The sequence below is a fragment of the Folsomia candida genome, unplaced genomic scaffold (genome assembly GCF_002217175.1).
Source record: "Folsomia candida strain VU population unplaced genomic scaffold, ASM221717v1 Fcan01_Sc001, whole genome shotgun sequence".
Classification (NCBI taxonomy): domain Eukaryota; kingdom Metazoa; phylum Arthropoda; class Collembola; order Entomobryomorpha; family Isotomidae; genus Folsomia; species Folsomia candida.
The window spans coordinates 17,755,507-17,783,418 of NW_019091193.1; the positions used below are offsets into that span (position 1 = coordinate 17,755,507).

At 36.9% G+C, this 27,912-nt stretch overlaps 2 protein-coding genes and 2 long non-coding RNA genes across 4 annotated transcripts; 2 read left to right on the top strand and 2 right to left on the bottom strand.

Annotated features, from left to right (window-relative positions):
* Positions 1-272: 272 nt before the first annotated feature.
* On the bottom strand, positions 273-1,822 carry LOC118433859. Its single transcript, XR_004833620.1, has 2 exons — positions 1,697-1,822; positions 273-1,622 (listed from the first exon to the last, which is right to left on the bottom strand). It is a non-coding gene; the product is annotated as an uncharacterized LOC118433859 (long non-coding RNA).
* A 148-nt stretch (positions 1,823-1,970) lies between these two features.
* LOC110841846 lies at positions 1,971-3,524 on the top strand. Its single transcript, XR_002547258.2, has 4 exons — positions 1,971-2,129; positions 2,275-2,385; positions 2,450-3,214; positions 3,281-3,524. It is a non-coding gene; the product is annotated as an uncharacterized LOC110841846 (long non-coding RNA).
* An 877-nt stretch (positions 3,525-4,401) lies between these two features.
* LOC110856718 (guanine nucleotide-binding protein subunit beta-5) lies at positions 4,402-16,608 on the top strand. Its single transcript, XM_022105247.2, has 18 exons — positions 4,402-7,485; positions 7,640-7,670; positions 7,891-7,947; positions 10,631-10,767; positions 11,233-11,269; positions 11,394-11,447; positions 11,609-11,636; positions 11,892-11,976; positions 12,248-12,289; positions 12,378-12,453; positions 12,652-12,719; positions 13,142-13,181; positions 13,254-13,354; positions 13,729-13,860; positions 13,963-14,025; positions 14,104-14,144; positions 14,546-14,573; positions 14,698-16,608. The coding sequence occupies exons 1-18, from the start codon at positions 7,450-7,452 to the stop codon at positions 14,707-14,709; spliced, it is 1,068 nt and encodes a 355-aa protein (XP_021960939.1). The 5' UTR covers positions 4,402-7,449; the 3' UTR covers positions 14,710-16,608.
* On the bottom strand, positions 15,750-27,536 carry LOC110850839 (hemocyte protein-glutamine gamma-glutamyltransferase). Its single transcript, XM_022098421.2, has 15 exons — positions 26,873-27,536; positions 25,185-25,552; positions 24,069-24,246; positions 23,653-23,879; positions 23,331-23,505; positions 21,938-22,198; positions 20,659-20,757; positions 20,529-20,598; positions 19,732-19,829; positions 18,327-18,496; positions 17,966-18,089; positions 17,697-17,831; positions 17,582-17,607; positions 17,279-17,415; positions 15,750-17,132 (listed from the first exon to the last, which is right to left on the bottom strand). The coding sequence occupies exons 1-15, from the start codon at positions 26,979-26,981 to the stop codon at positions 16,994-16,996; spliced, it is 2,316 nt and encodes a 771-aa protein (XP_021954113.1). The 5' UTR covers positions 26,982-27,536; the 3' UTR covers positions 15,750-16,993.
* Between the last annotated feature and the right edge of the window lie 376 nt (positions 27,537-27,912).

Consider the following 27,912-nt stretch of genomic DNA (forward strand, 5'->3'; position numbering starts at 1 on the left):
GAAGAAAACGACATCAAGAAATCTATATAGACGATTGCATGATCATTACTCTTATGACACCGCGATAATTACATATTTAGACTAAATACTTATCCATACGGTTATACTAGCAAGATGGATAGCGGTAGAGTACGTAATAATGAGAAGTAAGTTACTTTTTCAGTAGAATTTATCATGTTTTATTACAAAGATTATCGTTGATTACTTCGTGTCGAAGTATTTGAGATGCATACAATATTCTATAACTGTTAGATACCTGCCGTAGGGAGTTCACGTTTACGATAATATTTCAATATTCAATTTACTAATGTTTACAACTAGCTGGTGATATTTGGTTATTCTATGAGATATTATTCAATAGTTGACTAATTAGAGTAAGATGACGATAATGACATTTAAATATTTAATACAATTACAAAACGGTTGCTATCAATAATAATAATAATAATAAACATACACATTATAAAATGATATATTACGATTGAAGAGGAAAATAAATAAAATAAAAATAAAATACTTTTCTTTTTCACGTTGTTTGCAATTAACTCCAGAACAGATAACGACATATCTGTCTCAAACTTTAAGTAATTATGTTTAAACAATTGTAAATGCAGAAGTCAAGTTGCAAAAATCGCTTCTTCTACACTTCGTAATACATACAATATAATTGGTTACGATCTTTTAGTCTTTGTCATACATATGTATGTAAATACGTATAAAAGTATGTTTTTTATGTCATTTTATTGATCGTCACCTACGAAAAACAGTAATTGTGACCCTGAAATCTATTTACGTACCAATTTAAAGAATCAATTATGCGTCTGTCTGACATTGACTTACAAAGGGCCACCTACTCGCTTCTATGAAAACTGAGTAGCCTTAAAAATTCTCTTACATTAGTTTAAATTCAATATTCTGTCACTTCCCAACCATATTTCCAATTGTATGGATACCCAAACGTGTCATAACATAATGTTGAATTGGCAATTTTCCATATTTAGAATTTAAAGAGTGAATAGAACTGCTTAGAATGGACCACAACAACCATTTTCATGCGTCAAGTCAAGTCTTGAAAGGATTCCAAGGTAAACTTAATATTTGTTGATCTGTAATGATATTTTGCAAACAATTCACATGCTTGGAGAAGGAGTCAGTTGAATTGCGAAATGTTGGGTTATTTAAAGTACAGTCATCCATGGGAACCCGAACAAAAACTCATTACTGATAGTTTTGATTGTGAGGTACAATTGTGTGCTTCTTGAAACCGTTGGCACCATACTTTTCCATGAACAATATTTATTACGCTAAACTTATGAGTTCAAAAACTACTCAACATGCAGAATCGACAACAATATTTTCAATTATGCAAAATTGAATCTTATTAAATAACTTCAAGAAAACTGATTCCAGTCCAAGCAACGTAGTATGCTGATGAATTAAGGAGGAAATGTCAGTTATTGTCAATCATCCTCGTCAATTACTGATCTTTACATAAACATACCTACAGCAAATGATCGAGGTACTTCTGAGAAAGGGGTTTTATATGAAATTGTTCAACCGTCTATTTCGTATGAAGTTTCTGTGAGCCACCCCGGAAAAGCACTAGAGTTGATTATATTGCACTGTCAGAGGTCAAAGGTTATGTGCAGCTCCAGGTATAATTAGAATCAAAAAATGTTTCTGCCGTAATACTTACGTCGTACTGGGGTGGTGGCACAAATTTAAGAGATTGATAACAATTAATCAATTAATCAATCAAACTATTCTCCCAATCTAGTGAAGCATAATAAATAAGACATTAAAAGTCGTTCTATGCAGCTCGCCTAGCCTCTGTCATCTGTACGATTTTCATGGATCACATAGACATGAATTTCAACGAGATCTGTTCAGGGCTAATTCAACCAACTTAATTCATACATGCACATACCTTGAAATTCTCTCCGGGAAGACATTATAAGTTGAATATGATTATATTTCATTCGCACCAGGAGCTTTATAAATACTACGCATACTGCACATTCCTATTCTATTGCAATCTGAGTTATGCCCGATCAAAGACAAAGTGATTAACTCGTTAATAAGTCAAACGAAAACAAGAAACTACTTACGACTTTCCCCATTTGCGATTGGTATGTACATTTTCCTACTTTGGACCATTGCTGCCCATCTCTGCTAAAGTTGGGGAACCCTAAATTTCCCATTGCCTGATTTTAATGAGTTTATTTAACTCTGAGGCATATTATTATTATTTTAATTAAACTTTATCATTTACAGGACTGACGCCACATCAACGTTACAAAATTATGATTTTTCGCATCGTTATTGTATGCTTTGCATTATTTGTAATGTCATCTGAATCTAAAGCCTTTTTCGGGGGAGGAGGAAGTAAGATCAATTATGCCTTTATTAGCTAATTAGTAAATGGTTGAAAAATTCATGAATATTGCAGACAATTTCATGGTTGGACTTCCGTCATTAACACAAGTTTCCGGTTGCCAACCATTCACAATGATACAGGTTAATTGCCAAATGTGCAAATGCTGGTTTGGTAGTATTGCAATTTGTCGTAATTTGTTGACTTGTCCAACATCATCAACGCCACTTGTTTCCACGACCACGCCCCGCCCAACTACGACAATTCCAGCCGTAGGATAAGTCTCAGGAAAAATTATTATCTAAAATATTCGTTTTTCTTGGTTTGTCTCATCTTATGTTCTGCTCATTTATTCGGTAGCTACACACTTGAAAATGAAGTAAGTTACATAGACTTAATTTGAAATTTTTAGCGTACATTGTTTCTTAAAATATTTGAAGCTTATTTTCCGAAATAATCCTGCTATCAACACTTTGGGAGTTGCTTATAAATAAATTGGTGTACGAGAAAATAAGATAAATGTAATGTAGATTGAGTTTGTTGCATCCATTTATTTATATTCAACCTCGAGGGAATTTTTTATGATGGAGAGGCGATAAAGTGGCACAATAAAGCACAATTCAAGGCGATTACAATCGTTTATAAATTGTACATGTTTATCTTTCTCCTGCTTCTCCTTGCACACTGGTAAAATTCATGTAAGCCAGAATACTGACAACTGAATCGTGCTGCCAGCAAGAGAAGAGAAAAGAGACTTTTGCCCATATACAAAGTAATGCCGGTTTACAAATGGTGTACAAATCCATCTTAAATCAAGTTCGGAGTCATAGTGCTGCTTGGGTAATATTTTATTTTTATTTTCATATTCTTTATAAATCTGAAACCTTTCTTGTATCATCTTTCTAGCCATTCTTGAAACCCGTTGATCGAAACGAAGTTCCGAAATACGTCAATACTTATACATGACTAATTCAACAGGCACGCCTCGAGTAATGGATTGGATAATCTGTAAGTTTCCACTGATTATTAATTTTTGTCACACGAATGTACATACTTGTCAGTATTTCAGAAGACAATTTTCAAGATTTTATTAACACAGCAACTGTATTGACATAAATACATACATATTTGTCCGTATTAAAAAAATAAGTAGAAATTATAATTGTTGGGAATAAATTTTCATGTATGTATTATGTATTTACTCCAAAATGTAGCTTGGGTTTTCCCAAATTTTGAAACTTCTTACGTGGAATGGGACTACACCTTAAATCCGACCATGGAACATGGAACATAGATACATGGAACATAAATACATGTGTCTCAAATCTTCGTGTCTCAAATCTTCGTGTCTCAAATCATTTGAGTTTAAGGCTTCTCTTATTTACTTCGCAATTATGTGCGAAAAATTTAACCATGAGGAATTATAACTTAATTATATGCATAATATCCCTTCGTGGATCTTTGAAGAATGTTTACATTGCAATGTTAACGTATTGCCATGTACCAAATAAGCATATCAGTAAATTATTTAACGCGCGTGAAATATGTAAGCTGCATTCAGTGATTTCAGAAAATATATGACACATATCACCGTCATCTCTCTGTACCAGGCGTGGTATTCAAAGTGTAATTTTTAATTATCTCCCGAAACCATTATTTCTTTATTTTACTTGCAAAGAAATCGATTTTTCTGCTGAATGACGTTATGAAAATATGATTTCAAACTCAATTGAATTTTCATTTTCGTTTAAAATAGAATATCAGAATAGACATAGGTCGAAATTTAAACTATATTGATAATTAAGAAGATTGGTGCTTTAAATATTTATTTCCTGTTGTGGCTGATTAACCTGCATTGTTGTTCTACTGGTCAGAAGCTAAATATTCTAGTGTACATCGATATATACCCATACATATGTATGTATATGGATGAACAGAAGTTGGGTGTGTTGCAAGGTTTTTGATCATATCCCTCGTGGGTGGTATTGGCATTAGTATTTTCGAATCGACTTTCCCTTGCTGTGGGTCGGTCGGGTTTGCCGTTGGGCTTTCACATTCTCGAGTCCCACTTCAGAGAAAGTCGTGTCCCTGTCTGTTGGTCTGTTTCCTCTCCTGAATTACAATGAGATGTACATGCCGTGTATTGAGAATTGAGCAGGGTTCAACTCATCCATCCACTTTTTTCAGTTTTGATCATGCACCAGACGGCCCACAAAACTTGGCTGGGTTACGGGCAAGGGAGAGAGAAAGGAGAGACAGAGAAGGAGTAAAAATGAGATTAAATTCTTGGTGAAAGAGGCATCTGCAGATTCGATAAGCAGCATCAGCGAGCGAGAAGAGGATGATTCTTTTGTTATTTTTTGTGGGATCAATCAATCTCCATTCTGACTGCTTCTCCTCAAATACTACGATTGAGTAAAATCTTGATATGATTTTCAGACCATAATCTCCAAGCGTTTTATACATACGAGCGATATTACTATTTGCACAATATTGTCGAATTTCAGACCAATTGTGAATTTGTGTGGAAATTATGCTTATACTAACTACATATGCATTGTAGTATAATGACAATTTAATAGCTGTGATGAAGTATGTACGGCCAAAATTATAGTGCAATGTATTTCAACAGTTGGTGATTGGCTGTAATGATGAGTTTGTTACGAAAATATGATCATTAATCGTGGCAGAAAGTTTGCATGTGGAATGGATTATCTCAAATTTGGGCAAAAGAAGCATTTGGGGATGTCTGAGATTTATAGTTCTATTATTGTTATTACTTTTCTGTATTATACTTATAGATAAAATAATATCTCAGATTTCCATATTCGATTTGGGAAGGTCTAACAAAACTACCCAACTGTGCAGAGTGAAAGCAAAATCAAGCTGCAAAATAAACCCAAGAATGCATAATGATGAGAATTAAAACTAATGATCATTCTGATCAAATATGCCTTTTGAAAAATAAGTGCAAATGCAAACAAAAGTTGAGCATTCGATGCAGGATTGTTCTACTCCATAGTTCTACTGACTTTCACCTACTTAAATTATGTGTTGTGATCATTTTGCTTGCCCACAGAATGTAAATCCAACGATGGAACCCAAACATGAAAGAAAATCATATAGAAAGTCGATCTGTCCCGTAGTACGAAGTCCATAGATATGAGTACAAGCAACCAGGCACTGCTCCTGTACCCCCAAATTTGTCCCGAATCCGTTCGGTGTGTGAGGACATTTGTTTGTGTACACATATGATATAAACTCCCGGCTCGGCTGCCAGACAGCCAGACAATCAGAGCACATGCAAATATAAGACGTCCATATGATTTAATTGGATAGTTCATTCTCTTACAAACTTGGGCTATATCAAGTTATGTGAATCCGTCGCCTGTCATCATCCAAGACAAAGTCATGAGACACTCATTAATGAACCATCATATTTATCATAAATTTGTTGTGCAATCAATGTCAAATCGTAAATAAGCCTCCTGCACGAGAAATACTATAAATTTTTCGTTTTCGGAGCCACTAGATGAACCACGAAGTGGGAGGAAGAGAGGAGGAAGTGATATTTGAGATAAGGTGGTACATATATATTGCTATTATTACTGCACCAGTATGTAGTACATAGTATGCATTCTACGTGGTGGTAGTTCTTCTCTCCTGTTCTGCCAGCAGAATTCTGGGACCACAACATCCTCTTTCTCTCTCTCTAACTTACCAGCTCTCCTCACACACGGCGCGGTCTAAGTCGCGATCGATCGGGAGTCCACGCCCGAGTTTCCATCCGTCGTCGTCGTCGTATGTATATCCCTGCTGCCTTCCACCTTTTCCAATTTGCTCCTATCAACGGGATACAATAGTTGGTGGAACAATTCGCAATCGGCCAAAGTCATCCTGACCAAAACTCCCAAAACTCCCCTAATTGAAATAGTCACGGTGAACCAATTCCTCGCTGAAACAAGAGCATTTTTCCACACTATCATACATTTAACCACTCGATTTCATCTCACCAACCGCAATTGCAATTATTTCACGAGGGTTTAATTGCAACCTTTGGATTTGGGAAGGTCTAAGCCATAAACGGTGTGGGGGAGGAGAGTGCATGCTTTCATGTCGCTGACCAAAAGGAAAGTCTGAAGGAGAAATCAATTACTATTACTTGTATGGGAGTCACCTGTGTAAAAATAAAAAAATATTTCATCCTTTTGTTGGTTCAAACAACAACCAAGTTCAAGAGAGTTGTATTTTTTCTTTGGTTCGTACGCTGCATAATTGAGCAATTTTTATCATTCGAAATGAATGAATCCGAATGTACACGGGTTCGGTTACGAGGGTGTGTGTGTGTTAGATCATAAGCAGCACTCGACATTTACAAGTCAAGTATTATTTTGGGACACTGCGAATCTAAAAGAAAGCGATCTGAGCGTTGGCCAAGTATTGCACGTTGTTGGTGAATCAATATCAAACATCATGTGTATATATAAGACAGTTTAAGCACCAAAAGAAATCAAAACGCTACACTCGACAACTTTTTCCTGTGTTCATTGCTACTTAAGCACGTGCATATACTTGAAGGAAACTTTTTCCTGAATGAAATGCTGCTTCAAGTTTGAAGATCCCAGTGTGTCAATAAAAATCCTGTGTCTGGAACAATATGATATTCAGCAGTTGAACCAGGACCTGATAACCTATACGAGTTATGTTGGGGCGATCAGGCGGAACCAAGCATGGGGATGACCATGTTTTGAGAGGTTACTGTTTCGAATCATCAAACTCTGTGTGATGGGAATGAAACCATTGGGACAGAATATAAATCAATCTGCACCCTCCAATGGTGATCTCGCTTCGCATTAATTCCATTGCCAACTGCGGACTCCGTTCCCCTCTTCAAATATTGTAAAGAAATAATTTATTTCAAAGTTCCTCTGTTTCCGATTAATTTCGGAGAACCAGCAGTCACCCTGCAGATCATACACAGTGAGAGCTTTTCAAGTTGTGATAATCACAACAACAACGAAACCTTTAGCAGGAGCAACCACCAAAACCAACATTACAACGCATCTGCTGGTGTCATGAGTGCTGACCTTAGCTTGCAAATTGACACACCGGTAAGTCAGCTTAACAGTAGTAATTTATGACATGATATGTGCATAGGTTATGCATCATCATTCACTCTACGACAATAAGTCGAATAACGATTAAAAATATGCCCAGGATATGTGGGGTACTTTTATAAACTCCAATCCTCTTTATTTTCTACAGGCTGAAAGTATCGAAGCTCTTGCCAAAGAAGGTAGGTGTCCAAACCAATTGCTATTAGATTCTATTGTGATTAAATAAATTTAGTAACCAGGTTTACGAAACAAAAATAAATTACTGCTCATTAACGTATGTATTAATTGCTTTCCTTTAAAACCCATGCACTAACACGTCAAACACACCTAGTTTTCATCGTTTCCATCATAGTTGTATGTTTTACTCGTGTAAACTACATGTTGTCTTGTTTCTTTTAGCTGAATCTCTCAAAGCCAAATTAGAAGAAGAACGACAAAAGCTTAACGATGTTGCCCGTAAGTGTCTCTTGCTCATTATAAATTATGAATGCTATTGCACGTCTCTCTCTGGACACTTGTCGTATTGTGGTCTAGTGTGTTCTCAAAGGATGAGAGAATGAGTCATGTGTCTAACAAATGTCGTAGCTAATACCAACGCTAATTTAGCAGGCATACATATAGATTTTGACCGGACTTTCTCTATGCTGCTTTCTCCAACAAACTATGTAGTCATATTTTAACAAATTCAGATGACACACAAACCTTGTGTGACTCGTACATTATTACATATTAAGTAAATTAAGGTGAATTATAATTTCGAGTTTTCCATACGTACATACGTAGGGATCACAACAAGTGGATGAAAGCACTTGGGTATAGGCGTTGGATAAACCAAGTTATACATATCTATTAAGTGCATAAATACATCTGTGCATTATGCTTTCCTTACCACTCTAGACATTTCTTATCCTGTTTACTGGATCGGTTAAACAAGGTTCATGATAGTGGTGAGATTTGCACAATTTATTGCTACTGAGAGTCCGGTCCCATTCTATTATTTTTCAAACTGTGTTCATGAAATATTTAATCGAAAATAGATTACGAGTCAACAACACGTTTAAGAATAAATACGAGCATTGGTATGAGACATATCTTGTCAATAAATAGAAGTCACATGAAATAGGGATGTGCCTATTAAGCAAAAGCTCATATTAGGTCCGATTATTTTTACCTTACTCGCAGCAACCTCAAATTGTTTACTCAATACTGTAGTTTGCTCATTCATTCCCCTCCCCCCAAAAGCCGGGCAAATTTTATTACGTTTTATATATTTAATAAAATAAAATAAATAGTTGAGAGCATTTATTCTTGACATCATTGCCAATTGTTGACTTGTATTAAATCAATACAAAATTTCATTTTGATTGTACTTTGAGTCTTTGTCTATTTGATATATTTTGGGACAACTTGCTCACATTTGATCAGAGAAACTGTAGATCTTTTCAGAATTCAAGTGACAAATAATAATAATTCAGCTAAAGAGATATTTCAAACATAGAATCCGGTTATTTATTCATTTATTTATGCATGACGTTAACTTTGAATTAAGCAGGTTAAGAAATTCTAGGGTTCTAATTTCTGTTATAAAAATGAACGGATTATTATTTTTACATATTCAGTATCTTTTAGTGTGTCAAAAACTGCAAACTAAGATCTTTTTAGTCCATCTTTTTAGTTTTGGGGAATATCAAGAATGTATTCTGCCCATATTCTGCCATAATGAAGTGTCCCGACACTTTGGCTCATACATAAGTACGCGATATGCAAAAGAGAAAGAAAGAACTATGTAAATAGATGTAGAGAGAGATGCGGTGAGTGAGCCAAGTAAGTTTTCTTGCCACTCTAACCACTACATTGTCAAGACCCTCCAGTTGTGACACATTGATTTATCCACAATCAATAAAGTAACTGACTGGGTAAGTTAGTTTTATGAATTATGATGGAGGACAAAGAATCCGTAATGTTGCTTTCTCCCTCTTTCTCCTTGGCCAAGTTGAGAGATGAAAATAGTTCTACTTGGCTGAGTGAGATCAGAGATAGGCTTCTTTGGCAATATTGACGCTCATATAAATACTTTCCTCCTCCTTGTAGCCTGGTTTTGCCCTCTTATTCCCTGCTCCGTCATTCCCACCGCCATGCCACCGCCAACACTGATAATAATGAAATGGTGGTGGTGGTGGTGAAGACAATGCGCTGCTCTTCAAATAGAAGCCATGAAGTCGTCATCATCAAAAAGTTAAGGATAAAGTCCCAAAAGTCTTTGAGTTGCGTGAAACGAAAGTCCGTCAGCACTTACTCCAATCGGATTCAAATTCGTGCCGAGTCATTCGTACTCACAAATCATACCACCCAATTCGCATTTACACTCTCCAACTGATGCTCCTGTCCAAGTAGTCAAGCTCAACTACAAACTATTCCAAAGCTGGGAGAAAAGAGGAGCGAGAGAGAGATGGCAAGGCAGCTTTGTCATCATTCGATTCGACTTTCACTGCCCGCAGTCCCAATTCAAACAAATGAACTCGCTTACGTTTATCCCGTGTGGCTACAGCAGACATGACCCATAGGCATACAGTCAGTATTGGCTGCCACGGACGGGTTGTCTCTCCTCACGACAGAGATCTGATATGTACATTTTCTGAGGATTCCCCCAGGGCCAAAGGGAGATGACTATTGTTATCCATTACTTTGGACATATCGTGTGATTTTATGTGACCATCTCCATCGTCCATAAATCCCTGTATCGTGCATTCGTATGTACGTCAGGCACGTTGGGGTGCGAACGCATAAGATGATTTAAAAAGTAATTTCACCATAAATAAAGCACCTTCAACGGTTTCACCTTTCCCGAAATGACTAAAGAAAATATTTCTGAACTCAAACTATGCACCTCACAATTAGATGTTGGAAATAGTACAGATTTAAGTACAAATTTAATTTTTACTGGACCACTTAAATTTTCCTTGGTCTTCACATATTACTTACATGTAGGCATTGGGCGTATGCATTACCTTATGTAAGGAATTTACAGTTGGTTAAAGCCTCTACGTATTACGACCTTTGTGGAAATGCTGTAAAAAGTTTGGGAAATATAATTTAATTTGCTTGACGAAATAAACGTTTTATTTAATTAACTTTTCAGTGTCTACTGTAGCTCAACGTCTAGAAAATGTTGGTCAACTAAATATAAAGCCGAGAAGGATATTAAAAGGACACCAAGGGAAAGTTCTGTGTCTAGATTGGTCTCAGGATAAACGGCATTTGGTATCGGCTTCCCAGGTGAGAGCTCTTTCCTTCACTTTTATGAACCTTTGTTAAAACATTCCAATGTTTCCATTAAATCGGATTTGTTTCCCGACCATTTATAGAACCGTAGTTTTAACTTGATTAAGTAAATGTAGTGCGCGTGTTGATTAAATCCTATATGTGACGCGTATTTATATATTTGTCTCATTACTCTCATTCCATTTCCTCCCATCTCACTTGCCACTATTTGCAAAGTGTCAATAAAACTGGGCAGTTGGTCTGAAAAGGGTAATTTGGTTAAGAGAAAAGCCATGTTTGTACTTCAGAGGAGACTGTGTAGCAACTCACGTATCAAACTGTGTTGCTACATATCTATGAAAATGCAGTCTGGCAAGTCTCTGTGGAATTTGAGCTACTCCATTTCTCGAGTTATTTTATTATGGTTGGGAGGAAAGTGTATTGAATGATAATTATATATAAACATAACAATAATTACAGGACGGACGGATAATAATTTGGGATGCTTTCACAACTAGTAAGTGAACTCGAGATTTATTTTTACTATTGAACCACAACAAATTTTAATCACCAAAATATTCGTATGTCAGAGTATTACTAAATTTCAGGTTGATTTAATCTATGCACGGTTTTGATTACAGACAAAGAGCATGCCATCGCCTTGCCCACCACTTGGGTCATGGCCTGCTCGTATGGTAAGATATTTGTCCTTTAATACATTAATATATACCCAGCATGCATTTATACTTTTATACTCACCGATACTGTAAGGATAATTGTGTTTGACTCATAACATTGATTTTTTGGGTCGGTGGCACATGTACAAATAAGTAATTAGAAACATTAATTTTTCCAGGCCCATCGGGATCTGTGATCGCTTGCGGGTAATTAATTTCAAACTTGGTTTACGTAACGTTACGTCTCTTAAGTTTTAGTACTTTTCTCACTCACATTCATCACCCGGCTGGCCATTGGCAATGGTCGCCATGCTGGGTGATCAGTGAGCGTGTGATTGAGTTTACTAGGTCTGTTTTTTATCTCTGTGTGGGAGCAACTATCATTTATATGGATAGCAGGCAACATGTCTTAAAAGTAATGGCTTTCACCCTTCATTTGTTTCTTCCACTTATTTTATCTAGTGGTCTGGATAACAAGGTGACCGTCTACCCTTTAGTAGAAGATGACTCCACGCAGCGGAAAAAGCCTGTGGGAACTCATACCTCTGTACGTGCACTTTTCATTTATGATACATGCCAGTTTCTTGAGGCAGTTGTGAATGGGATCTCAGAATCTTTTGGAATGTGAACATTTGTCTCTATATTTTACATGCAACTTGTGCATGTTTCCGAACTCAGACATAACCATGTTAAAATTACGCTTTAATAAACTCGAAACTACTTTGCTATAGTTAAAAATGATCACTTTCACTACTCGCAATGCTTCAATGACTGTGATGAAGTGAGCTTTCAAATTATTTGTTGGTTTTCTTTTTCAGTACACTGCCTATTGTACATTCCTTCCTAACTCTGACTATCAGGTGGGTGAGATGATGTATTCTCTACTTTTTGATACTAATTTAAGTTTAATTGTATTTTGCATTTCGTAATTGTGATTTTTGGTTCCAGATTTTGAGTGGTAGTGGTGATAGCACATGTGCGTTATGGGATGTAGAGTCCGGCTCGAGATTACAAAGCTTTCACGGTATGTTGCTTGTTCCAAATTTCCAGTTTCTTACATTGACATGCACGATAGAAAGACTTTGATGCTACATGTGACATGCACTTCTTGCGTCACTCGATCAACCCGAGCTTACGTAACAAGCTGCAGCTGTTTCAATTTATTGAATTTATTTATTTTTATGCGATAGCAAACATGTTGATAAAGGAATATTTTTTGCAGGCCACAGTGGAGATGTCATGTCGTTGGACCTTGCTCCTCAAGAAAATGGAAACACTTTCGTCTCAGCAGTAAGCCAAAAAATTATCATAAGTTTCATATTTACATGCAGATTCATTGCGACTTTCGAAGTCATGCAATATTGCAACACCTGAAGCAATCATAAAATGTCATTCAAGTATTTACATAAAGCAATATATCATAAAATAAATATAGCGAGCATTGTTCCATGAAAATTCTCTCATCATTAGTCTCGATATTGGGCTAATGTTTCTTGGTGAACTAATCAACTAATTATGGTCTGTGAATTAAAAGAAAAGACAATTTTGCATGTATTTCTTACACAGAAAGTGAATTTTCTGTTAACACACAAGCATAGTGTAGGGCGACAAATTTAGTAGGACAATTTTCTAGCCTGTTTCATTTTCTCAAAAGTCATTTTAAGTCCATATATATGTAGATAATTTTCATCATTTCATGGATTTATTTTCAGGGCTGCGATAGAAAGGCGCTAATATGGGATATGAGAACTGGTTAGTACTATCAGTGAAACTATTCTATGAAATTTGAATTACATATAAATGTGATTATTAAAATTACTTTAGGTCAATGTGTTCAGACATTTGACGGACATGAAAGCGACATAAATACTGTCAAGTTTCATCCGAGTGGAGATGCAATAGCAACGGGGTCAGACGATGCCACGGTACACGTAGTTTTAATTATACGTTTTTGATAAAATATTGTAAAATTGGATATGCTTTGTTGAGCTCTGCTCAATTCTTCATTGTCTTTAGTTGACTGTAAAGTATTCTGAGCCTAGTCGAGTCTAAATCAAAACTTGTTAGTAAACTCTATATTTCCCTCATTAATTGCCTGTACAACTCTTCAAATAAATGTAACAGGCATACTAATTGACAACAAGGGGACAATAGCTTTTCCCGGTTAGGTTACTCTAACTACGATAAAAATTCGCATTTGAAGAGTGACAGCATTTGACAGTTGAATCCTCGATTTTACATGTAAATAAGATTACGAAAATGGTAATATTAATGGCTTGGTATGTATTTGCATATTTAGTGCCGGCTATACGACCTGCGGGCGGATCGAGAGATAGCTGTGTATTCAAAGGAATCAATAATATTTGGCGTAAACTCCGTTGACTTTTCCCACAGTGGCAGATTGTTATTTGCCGGCTACAGCGACTACACGGTATGCCCATTATTGACCTATGCATTTATATATCTATGTATGACCTGCATGTGTATCCTTTGGAATTAATAATTACAATACAATCTTCTACGTATGAATTAGGTGAATGTGTGGGATAGTCTGAAGTGTCACCGAACATCAATACTCTACGGCCACGACAACAGGGTCAGTAATCAGTGCATTAAATATAATCCGGTATTATTTCATTAACTCTAATCCTTCTTTCTGGACTTATGTACATAGGTCTCTTCTCTCAAAGTATCTCCCGACGGCACGGCCTTCTGGTAAGGACATAAATGCATAATATACTCAAGAACAGGAGAAAAATACATCTAAATCTATAAAATCTATAGCAAGAGCAGACTTGTACTGTAAAATGCCCAGGGTATTTTAGGAATATGTATAATAGCATTGTCTTCTATAAATGTCGGCTAAACAAGGCATGTGTACAATTATAATCAGGAGTGAGTCAGTGTTAATTGTCGTAAAAAAATGATTCTGCACTCTAAACACAAACCGTAATTAGGAGTAAGGCACGAAAATTAATTCAATATCAAAGATGTAATGAATAATTGCAGAATCATCCCTTATCAACCTAATCTATTTCTATCCGAGAGCAATTCCAAGTTATTACATGCACAAATTCCATTTTGCATTTATTAATAGTAGTTTTTTTGTATTACAGTACAGCAAGCTGGGACACCACATTGAGGGTAAAAAACTTTCTCTTCTACATATATTCCAACTAAATAACTCGGCCCGATTAGTCGAAAAATTGAGAAACTGTTTCGTTCCACATTATTATTTTGCGCTAATAATTAGTGTTAACTATTTCAGATCTGGGCATAACTACTACTGGTCTTCCACTGCCGAACGCTGTCGACCAAAGATGTCACAAAGAGCTGAAACTTCCAAAGTTTAGAATAGAAAGAAATTTGCACTCGAAGTGGACAAGACTTTAGAACAAGGAACGTGCGTCCAGAACATCGCCACCGAGACAAAGAACCAGAAGACACAACACAACGAGGACATGCTGATGACTGTGCAAACCAACACTGACGTTACTTAACTAATTACTAGTTATTTAGCATCAAATTCATACTGTGATAACCACCATTGTACGCATTACACTTGTAATGTAGCAATGCACTACTATAATTAAGATGCAAGTACTATCCACAACTACTTAGAAGGATCTTTACCGATGTTGTGTGTCACCAAGTTTTAAACATGCAAACAGGAACAGTCTGATTCTGAGTTTTACAATAAATCGTAATAATGGTTTCTCTCTGCGACACTTTTTCTGCTTGCTTGCAGTACAACAGATAGGACAGAGAAACACGACACTATAGTGTATATCTGCATAATATCTACATATGTACAACACAATAAATAAATCCACGGCCATTTACTGCTGGTCGACTTAGATCCACTTTTTGGATAAATGCATTAAAGGGAGCAGTTTTCTATCTGAGCCAAATGTTTTACTAGTCAAGTAGTAAAATGGTAGCAACAATAATTTCAGGTAGATAAGTATTGCATACATGATGCTGCGGTGCGTGAGGCTGCCGTAGGTTCACAATTCCTTCGCGTGTGTTGCCAGTATTTATGAATTGTTATTTATCAATTGTTAACGGGTGACAAATGGTGTATGCAGAGCAAATAATAATGCTAAATGTTACAAAATTTCTAATAAATTCCAAGCGGCATGTAATAATTGGCTTGCAGTTGTGTGAGTATATCATATAATACGAGTGCTACTCTTGTGTTATACGGAAGTGGACCTGTTATCACAGAGTACTAAAAAGGTACACAAATTGTGTAACACAATCACATTTTTATTTTTATTTCAATCTATTTATTAAACCACGTTATACAAAATAGCTTTGTTATCATTATTATTTTTCCAAGAAGTACATGAAACAATTTCATTCACACGACACAGATATGTACATATGTAGAATTATTCGTATATGTGCTATTATTAGTACACCCGACTACAAACCTCTGAAAGTGTTCTACTCTTAAAAAGAAAAGTTTTGATTTAATTCTAACAAAAATAGCTTTACTGGTGGACCGTAGAAAATTTCTTACACCCAAAATCCACAACGAAGACTTAATTAAATAAGCTGAGGATGAACCTAATAAAAACATGTACCATTGAGTAATAAGATATGATTCAAATACTTATTAAAGAGAGAACTTTGAATATGCAAAAAGTTAAAACTTATTTACTGTTGATGAATGTAGCATCATAAATAGAACGCGTGTGGCGCATTATTGTATTATTTACAGAAATTAGGTTGTTGTCATCAGTATTTCAGGTTATTCTAAGTTGGTGAAAGTTTTACCTTAGGCGCAGTATTATATTACATAAATACCTACACGGTGTTACGAAGCGTATTTTAAGAGACATGGGAATGCGGAGAAAATGAACAATTACTTAAAGCGCATAAATGATGCACGGACATTAAACTTAAAGATGAAAATGGCGCAGTTAATATATATACAAATAATTACTTTACGTTAATATAAGTTCCACAATACTGGATATCTAGATGTAGAGAGTATTCTAGCACTTCTTATAATTGCTATATCATTATGCAATATTGTTAGTAAGAATGGTTTCTAGTTGCAATTGTTGTTACCGGACACGCAAAATGTACCTGTCTTTTGTTCTGGGTAAAGTCGTTTAAAAACAGTTCTAGGTCGCAATCAATAAATTATGTTCCTTGCTGTTGACGAAAATTTTGTACGATTTTTTTTGCATCAATTTTAAATGATAAATTGAGTAAATTCTATCCTAATGTGTTCTGACAAACATTAAAATTACATGAAATTCACTATTCCTAAGCTAAGCATGATTCCAGAGAGACAAAGTGGTTGTCGAGAGCTACATCGCTTGGGCGTTGGACACAAAGAGAAAGTTGGCACAACTTTCTCCTCCGCCAGAGGCTGCAAGCTGTACAGAGTATGGACACATTGCAATTTTGACACAAGTTTTGTTTAAAAATTTCAAAATAGCATATAAATCATTGACAGAAATATTTGATTGTGAAATAAGTTTTACTTTATTTTTGGGAAGTAAAGTGCAATGCATCTATGTATTTTTATGTATAACAACTCAATAATCTCAATTAACTTCAATCACAATTGATCCCACAATGTCGATAAGTTCTTTTGACGTGAATGTAGCAATAAACTGGTGGCTTCCAGAGGAGCGTGGAATAAATCGGTGGACGTATTCCAACTCCTCTCCAATCCCAACATCCCTGAAACAAGGTAATTGTATTGGTGACAAGACACAGGAAATGTTTGTAATTTAAAATGGTTTTGCTAAACAACTCAATTATAAATACCTAATAAAATGCATGAAAAGTGACCCAAAGCAAAAAAGAATTAGGATTAGAAAACTTACTTGAGGTTGATCTCAGAAAATCGTACCAAAAATGGCCCTTCATAATTTATAACACATTTGGTCAAGTTTCGTTTGAGAGGATTTATAAAACTAAATGTCGCATAAGCTGGTTTTCCTGCAGTCAAGTTCGACGTCACCTGAAATACCGATTTCAAACTCTTGGTTAACAACTTTAAACCAAAAACGTCCTTTCGCTAAAAAGTCGAGATTTGAGTTGTCGAAATATACGAGTAGTATTACAAAAGTATATAGTAATATATATGTAACACACACACACATATTTACAATAATTTACATACTCACTTTTATGTTAAGTGGTGGTTTGACAACTGTACAAGCAAGACAAAAAGAACATTTATATTAACCAGAAAACTAATCATAAATAAATATTTAATTTGCAAAGGAAAATAGTGCCAGCCTTGAAAGTCATCCTCTTCCGACCACGCTTGATTAGTTTCGTCCACGGCACAAATTGCAAACATTTTCATTATCCCGTACTCCACCAACTTTCCCATATACTCATCCGGCAGAACTGTCATTCTCAGCTCTTCATCTACACCACAGGCAAAAAACATGCTTATGAAAAACTGTCACGATTCGTTTGTTTAGATACAATTAAAATATTTGGGACATAAAAAATCAACTGAATTATGACAAAAGTCGATATGCATATTTGTAAATACTTACTTGAATCAGGTCGAACTACAAACTTTCCTGCGGCTCTTTTCACAAGCTTTCCTTTCACTCCAGTGTAGTACATGGATTCAGCGGTTAAGTCCGCCTGGACTGTCCTTGTTTCCTTTGACTTATTCTGAAAATGGCAATAATGGAGGTTTTATAGCCATCAAAATACATTCAAGTTGCATAAAGAAGCTGCATGTTTCTTCATTCATTCACAGTTGGTCTGCTTCGATTAAATCGCAAGTATTAGAATTTGTTTTGATATCTTTGAGCGTGTAGTAGCAATAGCTTTCATGAATAAGTATGTGTAGCATAGGATTTTTATACACATTTATTTGCTCGTGAAAGCATGGTGGGGTTGACGTACAGTAATTTTCACGACGAGAGAGAACGGTTCGCCCACCGGGACCTGCTCCAGTTCAATCAAATCGAAGTCCACGTCCTTGTCCTTTGGGTTGAGCTCAAAGAAGGAAGCGGCCCCTTGACGATTCGAACCTTGCACCGCGTTCACCAGTTGGAGTCGCTCCATCCGAGTCCCTGCCATGCACACACAACTTTTATTCCCCTCTCTTCAAATTCAACGTAATATTCATGTGAATGAATTCACTCTTTTGTGCAAAAGACTTGTTCATATTTCTCTCGTTCTGATACATGCGTACAAACACAACAATAATTAAATATTCCATATTCTGCTAAATTATTTATGGATCCATACAAGAGGAGAAATGTACCTCTTTCTTTGATTTTGTCATTGTAAATACTTCAACATTTGCTGAACCCGTGCATGAGCAACCTGACCTTCCCTTGGCATGTAATGTAAATAGTAGAGTTTGTATGATTAAATATTCCTCAATGTGCATGTAATGAAGGTGCTAAAACTACCATCATGAGAGGAAAGTGGTTCCTGCTCGCAAATTAATGAGTCCTTATCGATTCCCACTCTCAACTAATTTTCAGCGAAAAGTGCTAAAAATGGGCACGTCTAAATCATTCCCCAGTCCATTCCAATCGAATTACAGTATTCTCCAACTCTCGTCCCCATTAAAATGAATGAGGTGTGCGAGGAATGGAATTGCGTTAGATTATCAACTTTTACCTCTCTTTGTACTTTTTCTACATCTGCCTCCCATTCACCTGCACTGACCCAGTGCTGCTGATGTCGTGGGGCAAAGATGTGAGGGGCGCCTACGCACAAGATCTCGTTCGCCACTTCCTTTTCGAATTTCCCCTTCTTACCCTGACCCAGTTCTCTATCAACCAGTTTTTGCTCTCTCTCTCTCTCTCTCTCTCTGCAGGTTAATTAAACTAATAGACTCTCCTGTGGAATTTATTGTATTAGAAAGATTAGCCTCCCATTACGCTGGAGGTGATTGGAAAAGGTTGCGAAAGGACCACTCACTCTGGATGGATTTTCCCCACACACAAGATAGCAGTGCGAAGGAGTAGGCTGTTAGATACCAAATACACACTCCTAGGTTCTCCAACTCAACAACATGCAATGGTTTTGGAGAGCGAATAAACTTTCTCCTAGAGCTCAATGAAAAGAAACACTCTGTGTACTTTGATATATGTGTGTGTTAGGCATTGTTTTGGCTTGATAACGTGTGGATAGGAAACTTTATGTGGCTGATACCTCCTTATTTTGAGGGATGCCAAAGTATGTGTATGTACATATATTGTAGAAGTAGTGTTGAGTGAACGACTCTAAGCATGACTATAACTTTGGTGTATAAAAAATCCAGGTATGTAGGGAGGAGATAATGTATATTTACCTTCTTTTGGTTTGTATTCCTCAATGATATCCCATCTGTCTGAATCTCCTTCCGAATCAAACACGTTGGGTTTCTTGGTCAGAATTTGCCGACCGACACTGAAAAGAAAGAAATAACCCCCATTTGTCTTTAGGATAAATTGATGCCTTACAGGGCAAATGGATAATCAATATAAAGACATCAATATAAAGACATGTTTTCCAGTCAGTGAGTATGTGTACATAGCTAACCAACCAACCAGCCAACCAGCCAACAGTGCTTAAAATCTCTCTTCCATTATGGGTAAGCCAAAGGAAATTCAGGATTTAAATCGGACTCAGTCACTGTGTTTACCACTAAGCTGAGAAAGATGTATCCACTGACCTGGTTTCTTTTGTGCGAAAACGTCTGAGATAAGCCGCTTTCGGCAAGTAACGTGGTGAACAATATTCGGTTGTGAATGAGAAAAGGTTATTGAGAAAGAAAAGAAAGCCCACAGCGATTCAATGTCCCAAGGCTATCTCGCCGTCTCCCCCCACATGCACAGACAATCCACCGGTTTGTAGTACATACATTCCACGTAGTGTGTATATGTAGCAGCGAGTAGATGGATGAGCATATATGTGCATACATACGAAGGGACGAAAGTAGACGTTTACTTTCCAAAAGGCAAAGCATTCAACGAGATAAGGTCCAAACTACCGATTTAGATTAAGATTGAAATGGGAGGAAAAACGTGGGTGAAAGTGCAGATAGAATGGAGCAAAAACGTTAAGAGAGACGAAAGGGAATGGTGAATACAAGTGAGAGGATTTTACTGATATTTGTTGGCCTCCATGCGAATAAAACCAAAATCGTTGGATTTGTCTTCTCTCCAGCGGACGACATCTGAATCATTTTTAGGTTTCCATAAGACAAATTAGAAACTGGGAATCTTTACAAAACTACCTGCATTCACTTCAGCAAGGACAAAGGGGACGTCGTAAGAATATCCAACTTTTCCTTTCCTCACTGCCTCTAGGCTAGCTGGCCCGCACCGATACATTCCTTTTTAAAAAAAAATCAATCAGTCAGTCAGTTTTTATTTGTGTGACGATACACTAGTTTATACTCTCCTAGTACTCAAAGTCAAACATAATGCTCAAATCCGTGGATCTATCCACATCGCCACAAACAGTTCTATTGATGTTGCAATAAAATTGCTCATTTTATTAACTTTTTTATGTATAAATACTTATGTCACAAGTGGAATTATTATCCTGAAATTTGAACTTGTGACAGTTTACTACATGTACATCTGCATTGGATATATGAAGGTATGTATTTCACAATTTGCAATCAAGGCTGTCGCATTTGTTTGTTTCCACGAAATTTGTATGTACAAAGTATTTATCTTTTCGATTCAACAAACATAGTGAAATGTTAACAAATTCACCATAATTCAGACTCCTACTATTTTCATGTAGAATTTGTAGCCATTTCTAGAAAGGATTGGTTGTGCGGAGGCCTTGGGATTGAGTAAAAGTAGATTTCAGGTAATAGCAAAGAAAATAACAAAGCTATTTCCTTCCATCCAGCAAAATTCGCCCAACAATGAGTCGAGCTCAACCAGCAATTTGCCCTGAGCTCAAAATTTCTAAATATTTTCTTGTTCCATCTTTTCTACTTTGGTTGGATTGTGTACGTGTGAAGAATATGGACTGGGCCCAAAGGATGGAGAAAGACGCCAAATGAGAAAGGCAAACAAACCTTATTCTTTCTTTGTTGGTTTTGAAGAAAAACACAATCATTGCAATCATACCTAATGCCGTATCATATTGGCCACAACATAACCAATGATTTCTAATCTAGACCACAACGTTGATCGTGACCTCGCCTTGATTACGGCTTTATTTACAATTTTCCCGAATTGTGAAGCCTACACAAATGCATATACGCAGAGCTTGCTTAAAATATAAACCGTAAAACTTTACGTTGAGAGAGCTTGTCGATAAATTACGACAGCTTTTATTCAGGACCCAACCACATGTATATATTTTGAGTGCAACAATTCCTATCATAAATCCTGATGATGATGCAAGTTTAGCATCGAAAGCTCGAATAAATTGCGTTATCAAAACACCCATGTCCTCCGACAAAGCCGCTTTAAATTCTTATAATGTCAAGCGAATTTGTGAGGTGTTGAAATCTTGGGTTAAACTGCAAACACAACCATGAAATGCCTTACCATCAGACTGTTCTTGCGGGGTAGAGTCGATCGCCTGCCATCCTCCATATCCTTTTGGTAGGTCACGACGTGACATGAAGACGTCATTCCAAACATGAAAATTCCAAATGGAGTCTTTCCCTCCGTGTGGGTTGTTTGGATCATAGTTAATTTCATCGTTTTTATCGTTAAAGTATCGATCAATGGTCAGAGAGCCGTTAGAATCGTGCGCTGAAACCAAGTTTGAAACAACCCTGCAAGGGAGTCCCAACGCCCTACAAACTTGAAAACAGAGATAGAAACTGGGTCAGTTTAACCGTTCCTTGCAAATAAATTAGGAGAAATTTATAATTGTAAATTGAGCAGGCACCACAATGCAATAAATTACTGCTCATCTTTATGAATGTTGCACCAATTGCAATAAATCACTCCATTCCCCAGACAAGACTTTGCTGTACCCTCAGAAAATTAATGGAACTTGCACTAAAACAAAAACCGTGATGATTGCTATGATTACTCTGATGATGAAGTGGTATGGCTGCGTAAGCAACAAAGTATATCCACACGGAATGTACGTTGCGTCGTCGTTTCCCAACCTCAAAACTCAAGATGATATTCCCCAGGCAAAAGTTTCCTCAATAAATCATACAGGTGTGGCAGCTGAGTGAAATATTCATCAAGAACTTGTATCAAAATGCATGATACAAAGAATTGTTCACATTTAGATATACATACAAACACGAGGTATGTATAGACAAGTATGTATTGCGAAAAATCACTCATCATGTGCATACATATATTTATATACCCTACGATTTTTCATGCTTAAAACTGCAAGTTGCCTAATGATACTGGCAAAATAAAAAAGAAATGAACTTATAAATAGATTAAATTTGACAATACTATTTTGAAAATATGTCACCCGATCGGAGAAAGTGGCCAACAGACTCCACTCTTTTTCGTCGCTCGTTTACTGGATATTTTTTCATGACTAGGATAGCATCAAGGAAAAGTCAAAGTGGCAGCGTACAAAATGGATGCGTACGAGATTTTGATGGTGCGAGATAATGATCTTGATGATTCTAGCAATACTCGAGTCAAGCAAAAGATGCACATGGGACTTCAATTTCCCTTTCTCTTGAGCCTCCTCAGGGCAAAATTCTATACCATGTTCGAGATGGAAAGATTTTCTCCCTCTCTTTTATTTTAAGGTTATTATTTCTTGCTCAATAAAAGGGCCGGAGTGTGCAGTTTCTCTTCTGTTCTAGCATCGTATGAGATTGAAATTGCTCATCTGCAGTGTTCCCCTCTTGACCCCTTTAACTAAATGTGCAAGGGCAGCCAGGCCACAAACTTTAATCCTTATCAGACTACCCCGATTATAGCTTAAATTGTCCGATTCAAATATTATTACCAGTGCCTAGAACGCCAGCAAATACCCAACACTGCCCATACTTCACGGGTTTCATTGTCTGGAAGTATTGCTCGATGATGGGGACAGATCCGGTCCATCCAGAAGGAGGTGTTCCATCGCTATATTTTCCATCCCATCTCCCCACGAGAATTCCTTTGTCATCGTTAGAATTTACCTAGTCAAATTATAGCAAATATTTCACCTGTAATATGCATATTTTACGACGCTATGTACATATTTCTTTTAGCATGTCTGCGATTAATAATAGCATTATATTGATTATAAATTGTCCGACACACAATTGGACGACACAACTTTTTACCATTTTAGATAAAGCACGTGAGACCAAAATGGGGTTTCCTCTTTGTTGCAATGCCAAGCCAGATTTTTCAAGGAGAATCATGATCAGTGGAAGCACCGAGTCATCAAACTGGCCGAAACTCCAACTTCTTCCTCTGGTCGACGTGTGTGGACCTACCCAAATTTTGCCCATCTCCTCGAGAACATACTCGTTCAGCAGCTCCTTATCTTTCATGTATGTGACATCCGCTAAGCAAACGAAGGCAAAAGTAGAAAGATAAACATCATTAAAAAGTGAGTGTAAAGATGAGTAAAATCTGTTGGACGGCGACGCAACTAACCCAATTCCTCGCAGAGCGTGATCACTTTAAAATTTAATTTCTGAAACGTGGATTGCCCGAAGTGGGCTGGAGGAGAAAGGAAAATAAAATAGCTTACATGGCTCCCACGGGTTGAATAGAAGGTAGATATCATCGGGGGCATCGTAAACTTGAGCCTTTGGTGAATTTTCTCCGCCCTCACTTCCGCTTTCTCCTGCTCCAGAGTAGGTGACCTTAGTTTTCGTTTCTATTTTGCATTTCCAAATCCCAACGCAACTGTCCGAGCTTGAACGTACCTGGTTGTTTTATTAGTTTAATATGTAAGCATGAAACAATGCAATGATTGCTACCATCATATTACGGCTAATATGTATTATATAATCAGTGCAGAATATCGATAGTATGTATTTGTGGATACGTAACACATCGTAAGTCAGTAGCGTCATGTGAAATTTGCATGGCGGAAGAAGTGCAAAGGCAAGAGTCGTCGCAAGGGGGAGAAAAATCACGACCCTCCATTTTCCTTTCTAGCCAAGCTCGACAAAAAACTTTCTCATTCCGCTCACATCTTTTGCAGGGAGGCGATGATGATGATTGACTCAAGTGGTGGGGCTGGGAGTATGCAATAAGTGAATTAGAGAGAGGAAATGACACAATTATCAGAATGTGGGGAAGGGGCTAATCAAATTATTAATTGTTCATGAGTGTGACAAGAATTCAAGTGGAGATTCATCAAGCGGATGATAAAAAATATACGAGAAAGGACGGCGTTTCACTCCAGCAAACATCAGTTCAGCTGAGCATTACACAAAATTTTGCTTTACTCTGGAAGAAAGAAAAGGAATCAAAATTCTGGAATACGTAGACACTGCTGAAGGCAGATATCGATTCGTGTATAGTGTTGCATTAAATTTCTCTCTTCGGGAAATGATTAGCTGCTGTGGGACACAAGCCCTCAAATTGTTATGGTTGCTGGCAGCAGGTAGGAAAATGATTTGAAACTGTCTCAAAGGATATGAAAATACAGCACTTCCTAGAAATCACTAGGATGGAAATGTGAGTTCAATCAGTCCCTAAATAGAAATAAGGTGCACACACACGGCGGCCACAAACACAAGGACACAACACGAATGTCTTTGAAGGTAGTGAGAAGTATTGGCAGCTTTAATGTATGCAAATTGTAGTTGGAATGATAGTAAGTAGATGGATGGATGGGTGGATAGATGATAGTTACCTCGATAGTCACGGCGTTCTTATCGTGCCCTTTGATTCTAGCAGCCCACCTGTTTTCATCAGTATGAAGCAATTTATCAACCTTGATAACTTGCTGTGTTCCATTCATCGGAGATGATTGAGGTCCAAAGGAAAGCCGAAGCCAGATCTCATCCCGATTTGAATCATATTGTCGCTTATTTTGATCTTGGCCAAATGCTATGGCAATAAAAAACGTCTGACCTCGACGCAAGATTGGTGTGCCCCTTTCCACCAACTGGAATTTTGAGGTTCGATGATGTTTTCCATTGCCTTGAGGGTAAAATGTCACCGATGTGACTTTTAGGGCAGAATCCGTCGATGTAGACGTACTGCTGTCGTCGCCCTCTTCTGCATGTGTGATGTAGGGTAACAAATTTAATCAGACTTTGACAGTTTTTCACCAACTTTTACTGCTTTTTTGCAATCCTACACAGATTTTACTCAACGCCTCAACTGAGAAATCCCCATTACTTGCTGTCACTGTGAGTGAGACTGCGTGTGGTTTTGATAGTGAGGGCATGTGTACTTTCATATGCGTATAGCGAGGGGCCACATAAAATAGGGATTGAGAGTTGAGACTCTGCAGCAGTAGGGTAAATGGAAACAGTGATGCTGCTACTTTGGCTCCTTGCCGTTTTCGTCACTCGTTTTTTTATTATGTTTCGACATGTTCCTTGATACCTTGTCATTCATATTCTTTCTCCGCCATGCATTTCCAGCATGGTGACGAGTCTAATTTGATGTTGGGATATGGAATTACGGTGAATATGTACGTATTGCGTAGAAAATACTAGATTTCACCACCCGAAAAACTTCCTTCGGCGACGGACATTTTATCTGTAATTTGAATACTTTCAAAGGAAAAAAAGACAGGAAAATATTTCCTACTTTGGAATACGAGTCGTGATAAAATCTTGGGCCTATCTCCACCCTGGAGGAAACCTCTTTTCGTCACTTGCACGTGATATGAGTACAAATCAGAATTCTTCTCAAAGGAAAATCTATATTAACCAGGTGGAGAATCAACAATGCGCTATACCATTAATAATTATGTACATACGGGACATAGTGACAAAGTTTTGATTTTCGCCATTGGCCAACAATTGCACAAAATGATAATGCTACGCACTACGTGTAGGTTTAAATATGCGACTTACTATGAAAAGCCAATTTAATTTTACTTCTCAAATTACAGTGTAAGCAAAGAATTATTAATTCGAAACTTTCACCGCTGCGCTAAATTTATTTAACGCCGTGAATACTTTCACCACTTTTGCGGGTTTTTGGACTATATAGATTGGATCACTGAATATGCGTAATACACTGCACGCGGAAAATAAATTCTCATCAATCATGGTTCATAAGTAAGTTGGGTTTAAGTTTTGACATTCAATTAAAGCCTCGTCAAAGCAACGCAACCTGTTCAACCAATTGGACCAATTTACAAAAAAATCCATCACTTTTCAGTATAGGCGGAAAATTATGGGAATATTCATACAATAAATTTTACTGCAATGTGCGTAGCATAATGGGCAATTCTGACTACTTCTATTATGCTGCTGCGCACTTCTGTCTATTAAACCTTTTAAAGTTCTTTAGTTTGAGAGCCGCTAGTTAAACTTTTAATTTAGCAAATCTGGAACTTTTCACTTTCCGGAAAGAAATTACCTGACATCAGTCTCAGCTCATTTTGTCTTTCCTCCTTTCGACGCTCCAGATAAGTTGTTCGCAGCCTCTCTAAAAGGGTGTTGAAGTAATCTCGGTAAACATTGGCCATTTTTCTTCGACTCTGCACTCAACTCCACTCCAGACAAATTTCAAATTAGACGTTCAGCATTCAAATCAAATCAATTTCAAATAGTTAGCTGAGCATTCAACCCGAAACTTTTTTGAACCAAGTTTGATTTTGATTTAAACTTCCCCTTCAACTTTTCACAATTTGAAGAATTTCATGAAATTTGTTATAGAACCTTCACCCGTGGTCGGTTCCTCTCGTCACATTCGATTTCCAGTCACAAATTAAAAGTGGCACAGATAGCTGAGAGAAAAACACTGGTGGTGACTGTAGACGTACGGCATTTCACTTTCTCCACCTCTTATTTATTCCGTGGTGAGTGGCTGAGAAGTTGTAACAAGCAATAAGTAAGTTGGAAAGGGGGAGGAAAAGTTTCTTAAATCGTAACTTTTGCTTTGCTAAATCGGAAGAATAAGTAATAAATCAACTCCAACAAAGCATGGGCGATGGGAGACTAGATTTGTCTTTGAAAATGAAATTCAATCCATATTCTTCCCTTGAAAGTTGGACAAAGAATAGAAAATGAAGTCGACCCTGTCAGTTTAAATACCACAATCGAAAATATTCTTGATTTATAAAGCATTCTAAATTGAAACCTGCAGACTTATCCTTTTAATAAGCGTTAATCATTCATTATTCATTAATTAGTAGTCTTATCTGTGGTTAGTCGGTCTAGCTGACATATTGCCCAATTAATTCCTATCAATATAATGATATGCATTAGATGCATTATTAATTAATAATGTATCCAACCCCAAACACTCGAATACACAGATATCCAAGTATGCAAGTCGGTAATTATTTTTATTATATACTTAAATATGTACGAACTGACAACTTTCCAAGAATAAGAGCTAAGAATAAAATAGTTGACCGCAGTTTGTTTAGTCTAGTTATGCATGTACGTAAATAT